This window comes from Mixophyes fleayi, chromosome 12, assembly GCF_038048845.1.
Source record: "Mixophyes fleayi isolate aMixFle1 chromosome 12, aMixFle1.hap1, whole genome shotgun sequence".
In the NCBI taxonomy this organism is placed as follows: domain Eukaryota; kingdom Metazoa; phylum Chordata; class Amphibia; order Anura; family Limnodynastidae; genus Mixophyes; species Mixophyes fleayi.
Genome location: NC_134413.1, coordinates 36,189,918 through 36,206,135, shown reverse-complemented (window position 1 = coordinate 36,206,135; position 16,218 = coordinate 36,189,918). Strand labels below are relative to the sequence as shown.

Below are 16,218 nucleotides of genomic sequence, written 5' to 3'. Positions count from 1 at the left end.
ACACGGATGATCAAATCTTTTATGTATCTTGGAGGTACGGAAATTTTCACTTAGATTTATGAATGTAACAAATTGCATTTCATTCAGGAAGACTTACATTTTAGCATGGCATGTTTAATAATATTTAGAAATAGAACACTTTTAGTTTATTGGGAATGTGAAGCTGGTGAGCAAACAATGTGTTATGAAGGAGACACTTTTAAACTCCATAAACGGGGATAAATATTGTCTTCATAGCGAAGACAGTAAATTTTAATATGAGCATTTGTGTAGTGTTGGCAAAAAAACAGCTCTGATCCTCATAGTTAGGGGTATATTTAGACAATATCCCCACTTTTTCAAACCCGCAGTTTAGTAAATCTAGCCCGAGCCTTCTATGTAATGTGTAATTACAAACCCCACTAGCTCTCCATCAATGTACCATTCAACTTGCCTTTGTCTAGATGCAGACTATGGCAGTTGTCCAATAAAAATGAAAGAATCATAAAAACAAAACGAATAAAAAAAAATAAAATACATACATCCAGTATATATTTAAAAAAAATTACATGTGGCTCAATATCACCCCCTGTTAACTACTAGCAATACTGCAGCAACTGATTCTCTCCCCCCCCCCCCCCTTATTCAATCCTCAAATTTTCCAAGCAATATTTGTTACCTGCAGGAAGTGTGAAACATACCGTATCTCTCTTTTTTTTCAAAATGATAGCATGGTTACAACTTGTAAAAACTCACAAGGGCAGAAGCGAGGGATAAAGGCAGCACAAGACCCACTGTATAGCAGGACTGGAGGAATGCAGGTAAGTGATATTTTTAAGTTATCTTTATCCTGCCTTTGACATTTAAACGGTTTACACCCATCAACCATATTTTTTAAGGCTAGTGGGGAGTGGGCCATATTCCTATGAGCCATATTTTCAAGACAGCCCAGGACTCCAGAGAGACAGCCAGTAATAACTATAGATGCCGCTCAGTTTTGTACTGTGCCGGATTATGAAGGGGGAACAGGAGGCCAGACGGGGCTGTGTCATTTGTGCACTGACACGCGGCCGCTCGGTTACATTGGGGGCACAGCCTTTCATGTGAGCCCCCTAACCCTACCTTTATTCTTCCTCCACAGAGTGCCCCCCTGCTTCCCTCATTGTTCCGCTGTCTGCACCCCCTCATGTGTCTACCTGTCTCTTTCACATCCAGTCTCTGTCTCTTCTTTTGATTTGCCTGTCTCCAATTTTGCCCGTGTACATCTTTTATTTTGTTGATGTAAAGGTCTAATTTTATATGTGCAGCTCTGTCTCTCTCTGCCTCTCTTTACCCGAAGTGTTTGGGTGTCTGTCGTTTCTCTCTCCACTTTGTGGGTCTGTTTCCCTTTACCCCTCTTATATGTATCCCGACCTTCTTCTGCCCTGTGTTCTTGCCTGCTTAAGTCAGAATTTAAACACTTATTCCTGGGTTATTAAAAGAGAGCACAGGACACTTGGTAAATATGGTGCAAAAAAATATACTAAAATAGAACATTTACTTCAAACACACTTCTATCAATGTGTCTCTTTACGTCTCCTCCAGCTACATCAAAATACGGACTACAATAGATTATTAAAATAATAATTGTCTAGGACAGTGCTAGCCAACTTCTTTTTGTGACAAAACCTTTTTATGACGAGATAAAAGCAAGAAAATAACCCCCCAGGTAAGACATGTAATCTTTATTTAGACTATGCAGCTTTTGTATCGAGAGGCTGCCAGCTCCAGTACGGAAGGAGTGGGGCCAGAGGTCTTCCTTGGCACCAGCACAGCCTGGATGTTGGCGTGTAGGACACTTCTCCGAGCCATAGTGACCTTCTCTGAGCAGTTTGTTCAGCTCTTTGTTTTTGCTGCAGACGCTGAAACATGATCAGCGTTACTTTGTTAATCCGTGCTGTATTCCCGGTTAACTCCAGGATCTCAGCTGTCAGATAATCCATCACCACACCAAGAAGATGAGTCTCTGTGAAGACTGGGGCCAAGGTGAAGAGTCCCAATTGCACAATGCCTGACATCTCCACCTCTGATCAGTAGCTAATGACCACCACAATAACTAAGACTTGAGGAATCACAGCTATTTAGAGCAAACTAGTTGCTTAAGTATTGGTGGGGAAATAGGAGTGCTTGTGACTAAACAGAATTACTAATATCAAAGATGTGTTCTGATTAGTCATCCAGCAAGACAATCTGAAGGTAGCGCGCTTAGTTGAATCCAGTATAGTAGTAAATCTGTGAGTGGCCCTCTGGGGTTCAACATCTAAAACTGGTTTTCAATATTTAAAATAATGAGTAATCATTCACTACAAAAACAGCTGAAGTGTCATATTACACCTTAGGCACATTGCTCTGCAAAAAAATGTTTTTCACGTTAATTTCCCCAGTGAACAAAACAAGCAAATATTTTTTTGCTAGTCATTTACTTAACTCAGACCATGCTAAATCAAGTGTCAATTAACTGATTTAAAAAACATTAGAGCGTGTGTCACAAGCAAAATATCTGGCTATTGTCAGGAGCGACAAGGGGTAAAAAGAAAATGGGCATGTGCCTTGGGCCCCTTCTCTTTGGCATCATCAGGAGTTTATTAACGCCCATATCACTTGGCCGCCATCAGGATCACTCTCCTCTGTACAGAATCTTCCTGTACATCGTGCTCGCACCCTGGTCCTACCTCTGCTCCTCCTCTCCCGCTTCCCTCACTGTTCTGCTCTCCACATTCCCCCAGCCCATGTGTGTGTGTGTGTATTTATCACCACTGTCTCGGGTTCCCTTTTAGTGTTTGCCCCCATCGCTCCAATTTTGAATGTGTACTTCTCTCTACCTCTGTGTCTGTACCTTCTTTCTCCACTCTGAGTATGACCATCTCTAATTTGCATGTGCACCTCTGTCTTCACATCTACATCTCATTGTCCCCTCTTCTTTGTTTGTCTCTGTCTTCTCATTGAGGGTGTCTGTTCATTCTCCCCTTTGTGTGTGTCTCCCCCTTTACCCCTTTTATCATACGTATTCTGAACCTTCATCTGCCATTTGCACCCACCACCCTCTTTTTCCCTATGACACTCAATTTTCCTCATAGCCTTCTCCCACCTCCCTCCTACTCTTCTGCTGAGGCCAGTGGAGTCCCTGTGGCTGCCAAATGGTGTGAACGAAAGGTGGCACAAACGTGTCCAACAAGGATGGCAGGTAAGCACAATCCGATTAGTCCTATTCATCAAGCTCACCCCATTAGCACAGGAAGGATGCACTAAAAGGCATATTTATTGTAAGGTGAAAACCCCATTGCCGAAAAACCGGAGGAGTTTTTCTGGCAACAGGTCTTTTTTCTGTTTTACTCTATAGATCAAAGATTTACTGCCAGTGATAATCCAGCTGATGGTAAAATTCACTAGATTGCACCAGTAAAATGTATCGCCACAATGCCTGTTCTGTTAGTGCCATCTCAGAATGGAGATTTTTTTTTTTATTTATAAAAAGGTTTTTGTTTTTTTTTTAAATAAAGTTTAAGTCGGTTTTTAAACTTTTTTTAAAATTTATTTCCACTTTAATGGAACTGAAATGCTAAACCTGGCAAAGGCTGACCAGCCACATGCCAAAGAATGGCCTAGAGAAGCCGTAAGTTATCCTTACCACTTTAGATGAGTACTGCAAAGACAGCTCAATATCTCTGACCTGCCCCAACGATCAATTTTTTGATAACTTGTGATCATAAATGTTATTACCGCTGTGATAAAAAACATGTAAAAAAATAAATGCCATATTGCTGCCCATATCTTTGATCTGGATCGCTTTTGAAAGAAATAAAATTCATCAAGTTGGCCATATTGATAAAGTTAGACGTTATCTTTAAAACCATTTTTTGGGTCTTTTTAAATTTCAGACTTGCAATTACAAAGTAAATGTGTTATGTATAGCTAAGTAATGAACTCGGAGTTCATCCCACATGGAAGCAAGTAGAGTATATATTCCAACTCTGACAGCGATTAATAGAACATATTACAGCATGTAGCCCTTCGGTATCGGAGGCTTCCATCCAGATCCCAATCATCAGGTATCCCCCCTGCAGGAGAGGGAACTACTGGATCCAAGATGATTTGCGCAGCTTTTTTTTTTTTTTTTGTAAAAAAAAAAAAAAAAAAAAAAAAAAAAAGCAGACATTCAGGTTTGTTTCATCAGTAAGGAGAGCAAACAAACAGGAGCTGTAACACTGAAAACATATTTCTAGTATCATCCAACATCTCTGGGGAAGCGTTCTGACCTACTGGGAGACACTTAAAAAACCCAAAATGTTAACAAAAAAATAAATAAAAATAAACTAAAACAAAAAAAACAAAACACACACCCTCACTTCTAGCCCCAGCAATTCCCTAAACTGCAGTAAACTAAATATGATCATTTTCTATTTTGTTTTGAAATGCTATATGAGTATAAATCAGGAAAAAGGATTTTGTTTTGTTTTACTATTTCAGTCTAAGCCAACCCTAAAATATAAAAGGCTATTCATTTTAAGATGCCAACAGAGTTCCATCATATACACACACAAAAACCAATTTAACATTCACCCCGATAATTCTTCCGATTGCTCCTTCAACAGCGACGCCTTGTCCTCATATAGCAAATATGCAAACATGATTTTACATGGCATTACAATGTATCCTTTCTCAGGGGTTTCCATAAAAGCATGAGTCCCTCACACATTATTTCTCTAGGCGAAAACTTTATCTATATTGTATTCATTACAAATAAAAACACGTTGGTGGCATAGTGGGGATTTCTGATATCTGTCCGGTCTGGTGATCCGAACAAGTTCTTTCTGCTACAGTCAATATAATCTCAGGTTCCATCGTGTCTGCTGTTTGTTTAGAAGTGTAATCATTTTTATCCAATTCCTGGTAGAAGGCTCTTTTGTAAGAAAATAAATACCTGTCATGTTTCATTGCATACATTTTGTTGCTAAATGTGAGTGGATTGGAAACAATTTCTCTTGGATGTTATAATAAAATTTGTATTATGCTAGACTTTTTTTCCTCTACTGATAGATATGATGAGAATTGATTTATTGAGGAGGAACAAGGAGTTGCAATCAACAAAAACTATTGAAAGTAACCTTCATACGAGTGCATTCACAACGGAAATGGCGTGTTGGCGTGAGATTCATTCAGCACTTTTATGTTTGATTTTAAATAATTTTACTGAATAATATAATATATATTCCCCTTTATTTTAGAAATATATATTGGAATGTAGATGGATTACTTTATCAAGGAAGGATTTTCACCCATGTTGAAGAGGAGTATGTGAGAAATAATAAATTTGAGAAATATTTAGAGGTTTGCACATTTATTTGATTTCTGGATTTAATTGCGTTTCACACAGATAGAGCGCTAATATTTTATCCTATTTTTGCACAAGTGTGTCAGCACCTACTGAACTCATTTCTGGTCCTGTGCAGCACATCAAAAAGGGAACATTTTTATGCACCTGTGATGAGACTGTTTATACAAATCTAAGCGTCTGCTTCTATGGCTCCTCCCATGTCATTTGACCGTTATTGAAAATAGATGCACGTCTACCATGTTTCACCACAAAATGAAAGTTCGTACATACAATGGCAGGATGAAGTTTGTCTACAGGTGAAGAATAAGCAGTGCGGCACTCTGGTTTACAAATTGGAATAAAAAGAACACACTCATTACTGTAATTGTAACCACTAAGTCACCGTGGGGCAGCACAGTGGCTTAGTAGTTAGCACTTCTGCCTCACAGCACTGCGGTCATGAGTTCAAATCCTGACCATGGCCTTATCTGTGTGAAGTTAGTATGCTCTCCCCGTGTTTGCGTGGGTTTCCTCTGGATGCTCCGGTTTCCTACCACACGCCAAAAACATACTGGTAGGTTAATTGGCTGTCTGTCTGTGTTATGGAATTTAGACTGTAAGCTCCAACGGGACAAGGATGCCAATAATATTGAGGTTGCAGGTTTGTTTGTTTGCTTTTTAAAGCTAATGAAAACATGAGTGAAAATGAGAGTGACATGTATTTGTTACTAGTGTTCAGGGCCGGACTGGGACTAAAAATCAGCCCTGGCATTTAAAGCACACAGGCCCACGTGTTGTGGGCTCCATGCACTATATTGTTGCACTCTGATGCTGGTGCAGTACAACATGATGTAGTATGAGTGTGTGTGTGGGGGGGGGGGGTGGATTTATTTCTCCTAATGACCCTCAATATTACATTATTAGCACCCAATTTACAGCAATAAATAACCCCCCACACACACTCATACTACATCAATCACCCCCCACATTACAGCAACCGGCATCACCCCCCACATTACAGCGTCCAGCATCACCCCCCACATTACAGCAATACCCTCTCCTACTTATTAGCAATACTAAGCACCAAACACAGTACAACATTGCCACCAGCACGCCACCCCATACTACAGCAATACCACCAATTATACAGACGCCACTGTAGGAAACAATGTTTTGCTTTTTTCAAATCTCCCACAAAATAGCAACAACGAACAGAGTACTTACACACACATATAGGTAACAGGTACCCTTTTCCCTCAATTAAATAGTAATGGCAGAATTTTCATGAATCATTCCACATGAAATAAAACTAACATATATCTAAAAAAAACATAACTATTGAATGATCAGTTGAACCCACACGGCCGCATTAAAAGTATTTCCATCTACAGCAAAATGTCAGAGAAAAATATTTTTGTTTTACTACAGTAATTGGATATGCATCTTTTCTATTCATTTTAAATAACACAGTATATAAATTAAGGGGGATAGAGTAGGTGGGTGAGAAATAATTGGATGTGATCCATCAGTTTGCTTAGATAGGAAACATTTAGATTATTTACCTGAAGGCGTCTACCCCCTTGACTCACAGGCAGGGCTGACAAGAGGAATTTTGGGCCCCGATACAGCAACTTCTTTGGGCTCCCGTCATATTCAACAATGAAAGACTTGCCTTTGGCAGAAGTTCATATGATGCCACACCGTAGTGTGCCCAGTTCATATTATGCCACATCGTAGTGCCCCAAGGTCATATTATGCCACATAGTATTACCCTCAATTCATATTTGGTCATGCAAAAGTGCCCACAAATCATATTATGGCATAGTAGTGCCCCCAAAATATATACCATACAGTAGTGCCCACAAATCATATTATGTCACAACAGTGCCTCCAAATCATATAATGCCACAATAGTGAACCCAAATAACATTATGCCATAGTAGTGCCCCCAAATCATTAGTAAAGCTCAGATAAAAACTCAGTCACAAATAAAAATTGGTACAGCATATCAGATACTGAGTGTGAGTCCCAAGAGCAGCTTAATACATCATTTACAATGCAAACAAAAATAGATATATTGACACAATTACAGATAAAATTTATGACAAGCAATGTTTTTTCCTCTTAATTAAAAATCTCTGTACAGATAAATATGCAAAAAACATTACAGCGCAATAATGAGCAATACATAGTGTTAAACATTATTGGATACGCTGTAGTGTCCCCAGTTCAAGAAAGGATGGTTAAAAACATATTGCACACGAGAAAATATATGAACTTACCTGATTATGGCATTCTGTGTTCTGTTCTCCTAGTGGGCGCGCTGGGCGAGGAGGGATCAGCAGCTGTCAGCTCACACAGGCAGTCGGGAGCAGGAATAGAGGGCAGTGGTCGAAGCAGAAATTTAGGAGTGGGGGTATAGAAAATATAAGTGAATGGAGTATGAAGGCTTTATTTTTTATTTTTTTTTAACACTTGTCCCCTCTGTGCATTTCCATTCTTCATTACTACTTGTGTTTTATGATGGCTGCATCCCTGACATTCCCATTCTTAAGATGTTTCTCCCTTTACACTTTCTTTTACCTATGCCCCTGCACCACCTACTCCCCTGGCTCTCTCACTCCTCTTCCTGCACCCCCTACCACCCTGGCTCTCACACCCCCTCTCCCAGCGCCCCCTTCCCCCTGGCTCTCTCACCCCCTCTCCCAGCACCCCCTTCGGCTCTCTCACCCCCTCTCCCAGCACCCCCTTCGGCTCTCTCACCCCCTCTCCCAGCACCCCTTCGGCTCTCTCACCCCCTCTCCCAGCACCCCCTGGCTCTCTCACCCCCTTTCCCAGCACTCCCTGGCTCTCACCCCCTTCGGCTCTCTCACCTCCTTTCCCAGCACCCCCTTTGTATCTCTCACCCCCTCTCCCAGCACCCCCTGGCTCTCATCCCCTTTCCCAGCACCCCCATTCGACTCTCACCCCCTCTCCCAGCACACCCTTTGGTTCTCTCACCCCCTCTCCCAGCACCCCCTGGCTCTCACCCCCTTTGGCTCTCTCACCCCCTCTCCCGGCACTCCCTGGCTCTCACCCCCTTTCCCAGCACTCCCTGGCTCTCACCCCCTTTGGCTCTCACCCCCTCTCCCAGCACCCCCTTAGGCTCTCTCACCCCCTCTCCCAGCACTCCCTGGCTCTCACGCCCTTTCCCAGCACCCTCTGGCTCTCACCCCCTCTCCCAGCACCCCCTGGCTCTCACCCCCTTTCCCAGCACTCCCTGGCTCTCACCCCCTTTCCCAGCACTCCCTGGCTCTCACCCCCTTTCCCAGCACTCCCTGGCTCTCACCCCCTTTCCTTTCCCAGCACTCTCTGGCTCTCACCCCCTTTCCCAGCACCCCCTGGCTCTCTCACCTCTTTTCCCAGCACCCCCTTGCTCTCACCCCCTTTCCCAGCACCCCCTGGCTCTCTCACCTCTTTTCCCAGCACCCCCTTGCTCTCACCCCCTCTCCCAGCACCCCCTGGCTCTCATCCACTTTCCCAGCACCCCCTGGCTCTCATCCACTTTCCCAGCACCCCCTGGCTCTCATCCACTTTCCCAGCACCCCCTTAGGCTCCCTCACCCCCTCTCCCAGCACCCCCTGGCTCTCATCCACTTTCCCAGCACCCCCTGGCTCTCACCCCCGCGACCACCCCCCCCCCCCCCCCAAAAAAAAATCGCGGGCACGGCACCGAAAATCGCGGCACCCCCGCGACCCCCCGAAAATCACGGCACCCCCGTGACCCCCCCCCCCCCCCCCCGAAAATCGCGGGCACCCCCTGGAAATCGCGGCACACCCCCCCCCCCCCCCCCTCTTCAGTAAAAAAAAACCCCAAATAAAAAACAGGAAACTCACCAGTGTAACTGGCTGCACAGCATAACGGGGGAGAGAGCTGGGGAGCGCGCAGCAGAGGTGGCACCAGCCACCAAGAAGACAGGGGGAGTCGGGCCGGCCCATATAGCCATCGGCCCTTCTGGCATTTGCCAGAAGTGCCAGATGGCCAGTCCGGCCCTGCTAGTGTTTGATCTATAACTAGCGTTATAGGCTTCCACAACGCGTTTACCACAGGTATAGATGGAATATAATGTGCATTCCGAAAAACTGGAATGCAAAAAGCAACTCTTGCAAATGCTAGTAAAAGTGTTAGTAGGTATACAGACAATTAGTTCTAGTGTCACCTGTTTATATATATTGTAATGCATTAAAACATGCTTGTAGTTAACAACAGTTGGAAAGTGGACTAAGGGAGAACACTACGTAACAAATTAAAACACCAAAAAGATAATATAAGAGAAAGATTAAAAAGCAGAATAATCCAGAGGAAGCCATACATGGAGGCGAAGTGCTTTTGTCACGCACTGACTACTCGCTCTGACCTTTGTCCTAGAACCCGACACATCCGCCACCACCTTTTCCAGAGCTCACACATATCCCTTTACATCCTAACATTTAGAACTATAGTAGATATCAATCCACAGGACATCTATGGTTAACCTAGAGTGCTCCATGGCTACAATAGGATGAATATTACTTTTTCAAGTTTCACTAGGTGGAGGACACAGGGTTTTATTACACTTCTACAGACTCCCTCCCCACATACTATACCTACCACAACTACAGCTGAATAGTACACTACCTCAAGGTACTCTATATATGAGAAAATAAATTTATCAATAGTTATTTTCAAATATAGTAAGTAAGACAATGCATGAAAAGTATGCTCCTTAAGAATATTGCATTACTAACTGATTGTATTAGAAATGAAGTCTATTAACGTTCTATTCCATGTATCATCATAATCATATATTTATATAGCACCAGCAAATTCTGTAGCACTTTACAATTGGGAACAAACAGTAATAAAACAATACTGGGTAATACATACAGACAGAAGTAAGAGGGCCCTGCTCGCAAGCTTACAATCTATGGGACAATGGAAGTTTCATACACAAGGGCACATGCTACATCATATTGCACATTGGTCCAGCTAGAATGCAAAGGTAAAAAGTATTGAGTGGGCTGTATGATCAGTCACACAGCAATGTTGGTCAGAGTGTTGTTGCCTTGTGTTAGCTGTGTAGAGAGTGGCAATAGGGTAACCTAGGGAGAATAAGATGGTGGTTGAGGAATATTAGGAGCTTGTCAGAAGAGGTGGGTTTTCAGAGAATGCTTGAAGACTAGAGGAAAGTCTTATTGTGCGATGGCGGGAATTCCACAAATTGGGTGTAGCCTGAAAAAAGTCCTGCAACCGAGAATGAGAGAATGTGATGAGAGCGGAAGAGAGACACAGATCTAGTGCAGAACGGAGGTGTCAAGTTGGGAGATAATTTGAGACAAGTGAGGAGATGTATGTCGGTGCAATTTGTTGATGGCATTGTATGTTAGTAAAAGAATTTTACATTGGATTCAATGAAATCTAACCACTGCGTGCAAAATAGATTGTAGGGGTGAGTCCGATTATGGAAAGACCAGTAAGGAGCAAATTAAAGGAGCAAATAGTCAATGCGGGAGATGAGTGCATGAATTAAGGTTTTTGCAGCGTCTTGCTTGAGATATGTACGCATTCTGGAAATGTTTTTTAGATGTAATATGATTTAGATATAGAGTTGATGTGGGAAACAAAAAATAGTTGTGAGTCAAGGATCACACCTAGGCAGCGAGCTTGTGGGGTGGGGTTTATAGTTATGTTATCAACAGAATAGAAAAAAGTCAGACAGGAAGCTTTTGTTTTCGGGTGGGAATATTATTAATTCTGTTTTTGAAAGATTGAGTTGGCGAGAGGACATCTCAGATGAAATGGCAGAAAGACAGTCAGTAAACAGAGACAACATAGATGGTGAGAGATCAGGAGAGGATATATAAATTTGTGTATCATTTGCATAGAAATGATACTGAAATCCAAAGAAGCGTATTAGTTTTCCAAGAGAAGTGGTGTAGATAGAGAATAGCAGAGAACCTAGGACTGAGCCTTGTGGTACTCCTGATAAAGGAAGCAGAGTGGAGGTTGATCCAGAGAAATTAACACTGAAAGAGAGATTAGATGGGTAGGATGAAAACTCACTTAAAATGAATAACAAATGGTTAACATAATTACAGTTGCTGGAATAATAAGGAGGTGGTAAAGAGATTCCAGAACTAGAAGCTGCATCAGTTTGCTAAAGGAATATTATTAAAACTGCATCTGTAGTTTGTTTCAACATACAGACAGGCAGTAATGCAGCTTTCAATACCTTAATAGTAAGTAACAGTGTTCCATTTCACATAGCCTGTTCCCTTAGAAAGAAAAAAAAAAAGATTACAAAAGGTAAATGCCAACATTACTATAAAGCTACATGGTATACCTGGTATTTTCTAAGATTTACATTTCCTGATGGGGATTACCTAAAACAGGGCAACTCCATTAGCAAACCTTCCAGTATGACGTGGCCTCAGTATTGCGTCTTTCTCCCACTCTCCTTACTGCTACAGAAGCACCAACATGTCCTTATTAGCAGTTATAGGGCAAATCTCCAGGTAAGGTAGGTGTAATGTGTGCAGTGTACATGTATGTGACAGGGGTTAAGTATACACGGCAAAAAACTTATTGGGCATAGCTTAACTTTTAAACACAGACAAGATCAGAAGAGTCTCTAAGAAATTATTTTCAGGTTTAATATCGTCTTGAACATGGCAGATGTTCTAGAAATCAGGAATAGTTATTATGGATCTCTATAAGCAAAATCATCAACCAGAAAAAGAAATACTGAAAAACACGGGTCAAAAGTAGATAAAGCAGTAAAACGGCGCAATGTTTAACTAGAAAAGCTATAAATGGGAAGGTTACGCAAATTAGGAATGATGAAGTTCTAGATGTTACAAGTTTATAGACAACACATGAAGCTCTAAACACCAGAGAACACAAACTAATCACTGGGTACCCAACATTATATGTATCACTATAGCACATGGGAAATGTATTTATACATTTAGGGATTCATACTATCCTCCCCACAGGGTTCCCGTAATGTAATTAAAAGCCCAGGCTAATTGAATAAAAAAAGGATGAGCAATATATTAAAAGAAAAACTGAAAAAAAAAAAAAAAAAATGACAGCACAAAAATAAAGTTGATCTAGGAGCAAATTCTCTCTTGGGTACAGATTTTATAAGAAAACAAATATATTTCCATACAACACAGGCAAGTATTTTTAAATTCCACAAGACGATGAGGGAGCAGGAGGCCCAGCACGCTCTGAAATGGTCGAGCATGTCCATGCCATCATCATGTTGAAACTCAATGTGTTAAACTAATTAAAAAGTAGCTAAAGCCTTAATAATGAGCAGTAAGAGGGCAAGGAGGAGGGGGGTTGGGATTGCTAATTCCTGAAGGGACTGGAGGGGAAAGTAGTGTAAAACAAGGCAAAGACCCTGTAATACTTCCATCTAAATGGCCCTTGATCTAAGGAGTGCTGTACTTCAAAGGCTAAGGTCAGCGCTGCCATAATGGGATACAGATGGACTAGTATGCAGTAGGTGAGGGACACACACACACACACACACACACACACCTTCTCCCTTGTCACAAACTACTGAGCAGCTAAATATTATGTTAAGCAAACACCAAAACATTATGCTTGTGGGTTTCATGAGACATATCCGAAAGACACAATCAGTAGGTAAATAAATAAAAAAAAATAGAATAGTCTTGTTAACCAGAAAGCTAGGTAAACTATAAAAAGTAAAGTAAATATTACTGGTGTTTGGTTAATTTTTCACACAGACCTGACCACTAAGTAACATGAAAAGGTTGTAAAGGGTGTGCAATTAGTTTAAACCCTCACCAATAATTAGCCATTTATAATTACTGGAAAAACAGACTTCTCTATGGTAAAGTAATCTATGCAAGGAAAAAGGAGGTAGTTTATACTGTAATTATAAGAATGAGTCTCAATTATTGCTTTGTTATAGTTTTAATTGTATTCCTTAGTATACATATGTAAATCTTGTAACTTTTAGCATTACTTTATTTGTTCTACCATCAGTATGTGTCAATAACATCCAGGCCAGGGCAGTCACACTAGGTTCTAATAACAGTTACCACTTAATTACTTGCTATGTCGGCATAAAACCATCTTGTATCTAATCATATTTCATTTTACTCAATTTTCTATACAAGGTTAATGGGGAAATAAGATTTTTTTTTTACTAAAATTAAATAAATATATCTTTGTAATTTTGCTGCATTATCCACATAAGATCCATATTCAGGAGATGTAGGCTGCCAACCTCTCATGTGGCTGAATAGGAATGATGCTTTTGCAGATAGAAGACTTCACCTGCGTAGTCCACCTATTTCCATTCTGCATCTGATCCCCACCACCTGCTCGGCCTATTTCCATCTACCAGAGTGAAGGATGGATGCATACATACATACATATTTTTAACACTCCATATCCCCCAAAGGTGTAATTTCCGCACTTGGAGGTGTCTTCAGTTCCCCTTGGAGAGTGGCATACACCGATTTACAGATATAAAATATGGAGAACTCATACAAAAGGACAAATTCTGAAAAGTAGGTTATTTCTTAGAAAAGTCTACAATATAAACAGCTTTAGCTTCCTACAACATCATCACATACAATCTTAAATAAAATCGAAAAAATATGCAGTTGGTAATGCGGTTATTTGCTTTGCCTTATTAAAACACAATAGTCAAGATGTCATGTAATTTGAATAATAGGCTTTCATTATTATTATTTTTTCAAATACATTTTTGAGAATACAGAGCTTTATCCTCAGATTTTCACACCACATTATTCATCAGACTTTCACAGCATCTGATATTCCCTTATGGATTCAGCAGAAGTGTAGGTAAATCAATTGGAACAATTTATAGTTTATGATTATTTAGAGCCACTTCTCTATACTCAGACATTAAGCTCCAGTGGCTTCTGACCATGACTGTGAAACACTTACTTCCTTTAAGAGGCACTCACCATGTTGGATGTCCTTCATGTCCAGGTGTAAACTGGATATTAAAATGCCTACAGCCTGCGATCTCTTCCCATCCAACAGTTTTATAATCTGGAAGTAAGAGCAAAGATTTCAGTATAAAACTTATCTTTTTATGACAGACATGGAGCTTATAGTTAAACATACAGTTACAGGATCAGACAGTTTATTACTAGACTCAGACAACATAAGGTGAAGGCTACACAGAAAAAATAGTTGCAAATAATAATGTGGTCATCCAAACTTCCCAAGTCTTATCACTGTGTCCTACGGAACATGCCAACCAATGTGCAAAACTGTATACAAAAGGCAGCTGAGCCCCAAGTAGAGGGCTGCCACCAAAAATTGTGGGGCCCAGTACAAATGTAGCAGGCAGGGACCCCCTCCTTCCTTCTCTCATTCCACCCCCATTTTTAAGTTATTCTGTACCCAACATTTGACTTCTTCCTGTTCTCTTCAGTGACCCCCCATCCCAGGCCCTGCTTCTTCTTGCCGGATCCTCTTGGTTCCCCTTTGTGGCGCTATTAATTACATGACGTTAGCGAGGCTGCAGGGAGCTTCTCTGCCTTGCCATGACTCTGTCTGGGAGCTCGGAACCTTTCTCTCCGGAAGATATGCACCCGAGGGCTTGGACTGGTTGGGCCCCGACATCTTGGGAGTTGAGGCGCACGTGCTGCCTACAAGAGGGCCCACTGCCGCATACCTTAATTCATCGAGGAGGTCTCTCCCCACCGGTCATATCTCAGGAGCAACTGCTGCCTAGAAATGAAGCCCACTATGTCCCTTAATACACTGTGGATGGCCACTGCTGTTGGGCTCCACACTGTTGTACTCCCTGTACCCCCCTCCTCGATGGCTATCCTGCCCATGTAAATGATGCAGCATTTTGTACTCCTCCACTGCATAGTGACGTGTAGCAGTATTTTAGAGGACTACATATAAGCAATAAACACTACTCTTCCTACAAGATCCTGCATGACACCCATCAGCTGCTGTAATTCTGTGACCTATGAATAAGCGCCAACACTCTAATCCACTCTGTGGCTGTCCTGTGTTGAAACCAGAACCTACCCTCTGCATGCTGCCCAGCAGTCCTGATCCTAAGTAAGCAGTCCGGAGGATCCTACCACGGTCACCAGCAAGGAGGTGCTGCAGCAGCTACACACCACATAGAAGTCAGCATTTCCAGCCAGTGAAGGTTCCTGGTGGTGGTAGCGATTACTTTCCTAGGACTGTCGTAGGCACTTGCATATTGGCAGAGCGCTCTTCAGCAGTCTCTCAAAGCTATCCAGACATTATTGGCCTAAGAACCTGACACTTCCAGTTCCCAATGCCTTTAAAACACGGACAGCAGAAACAGATTGCAAGACCATTTAAGGTTTCATAAACCTAACTGTTATTTGTATCTTGTCAAATCTTAAGTAATTAATAAGTAAAATGATTTTAAGTAGATTTAAGACCGGTTGCTCAGAAACATCTATGGATGATCCATCATTCGGAAAAAATGAATACTGGAAACTTGGGAAGTGTATTATACCGGGACAATGTCTGTGGCCACAGAGTTGTTATGGGAGCAAACAGCTGTCTAGAACCTGCTTCTCCATAGTGACTATGTATTACAAGTGACAGATACAATGAAGCGATTGATTACAGTGCTGGAGTCAAGCAGACGCATTATTTAAAGCCAGTCTGTCTATCCAAGGCACACTAACCCTTTCCTGAACATAATGTAAACAACTGATCACAAATTGTGGACAGCATGGGTATGGAGTAAAAGGTCTCAGAATTACAGTAGTCACTGGAAGCATACTAAGCACAGATAAATAGGTTAAATACGGTAATGCAGACTGCAGGAAGATTCAGACCTAGGATCCTTT

The 16,218-nt window shown here is 41.6% G+C and overlaps 1 protein-coding gene across 5 annotated transcripts in view; it reads right to left on the bottom strand.

Annotated features, from left to right (window-relative positions):
* Window positions 1-16,218, bottom strand: part of FMN1 (formin 1) — a 168,308-nt gene that overhangs the window by 47,656 nt on the left and 104,434 nt on the right. For all 5 annotated transcript variants that reach the window (XM_075193564.1, XM_075193563.1, XM_075193562.1 and 2 more), the window contains one exon: window positions 14,326-14,413. In XM_075193564.1, coding sequence (XP_075049665.1) covers window positions 14,326-14,413 — 88 coding nt within the window. The remainder of the gene's footprint in view (window positions 1-14,325; window positions 14,414-16,218) is intronic.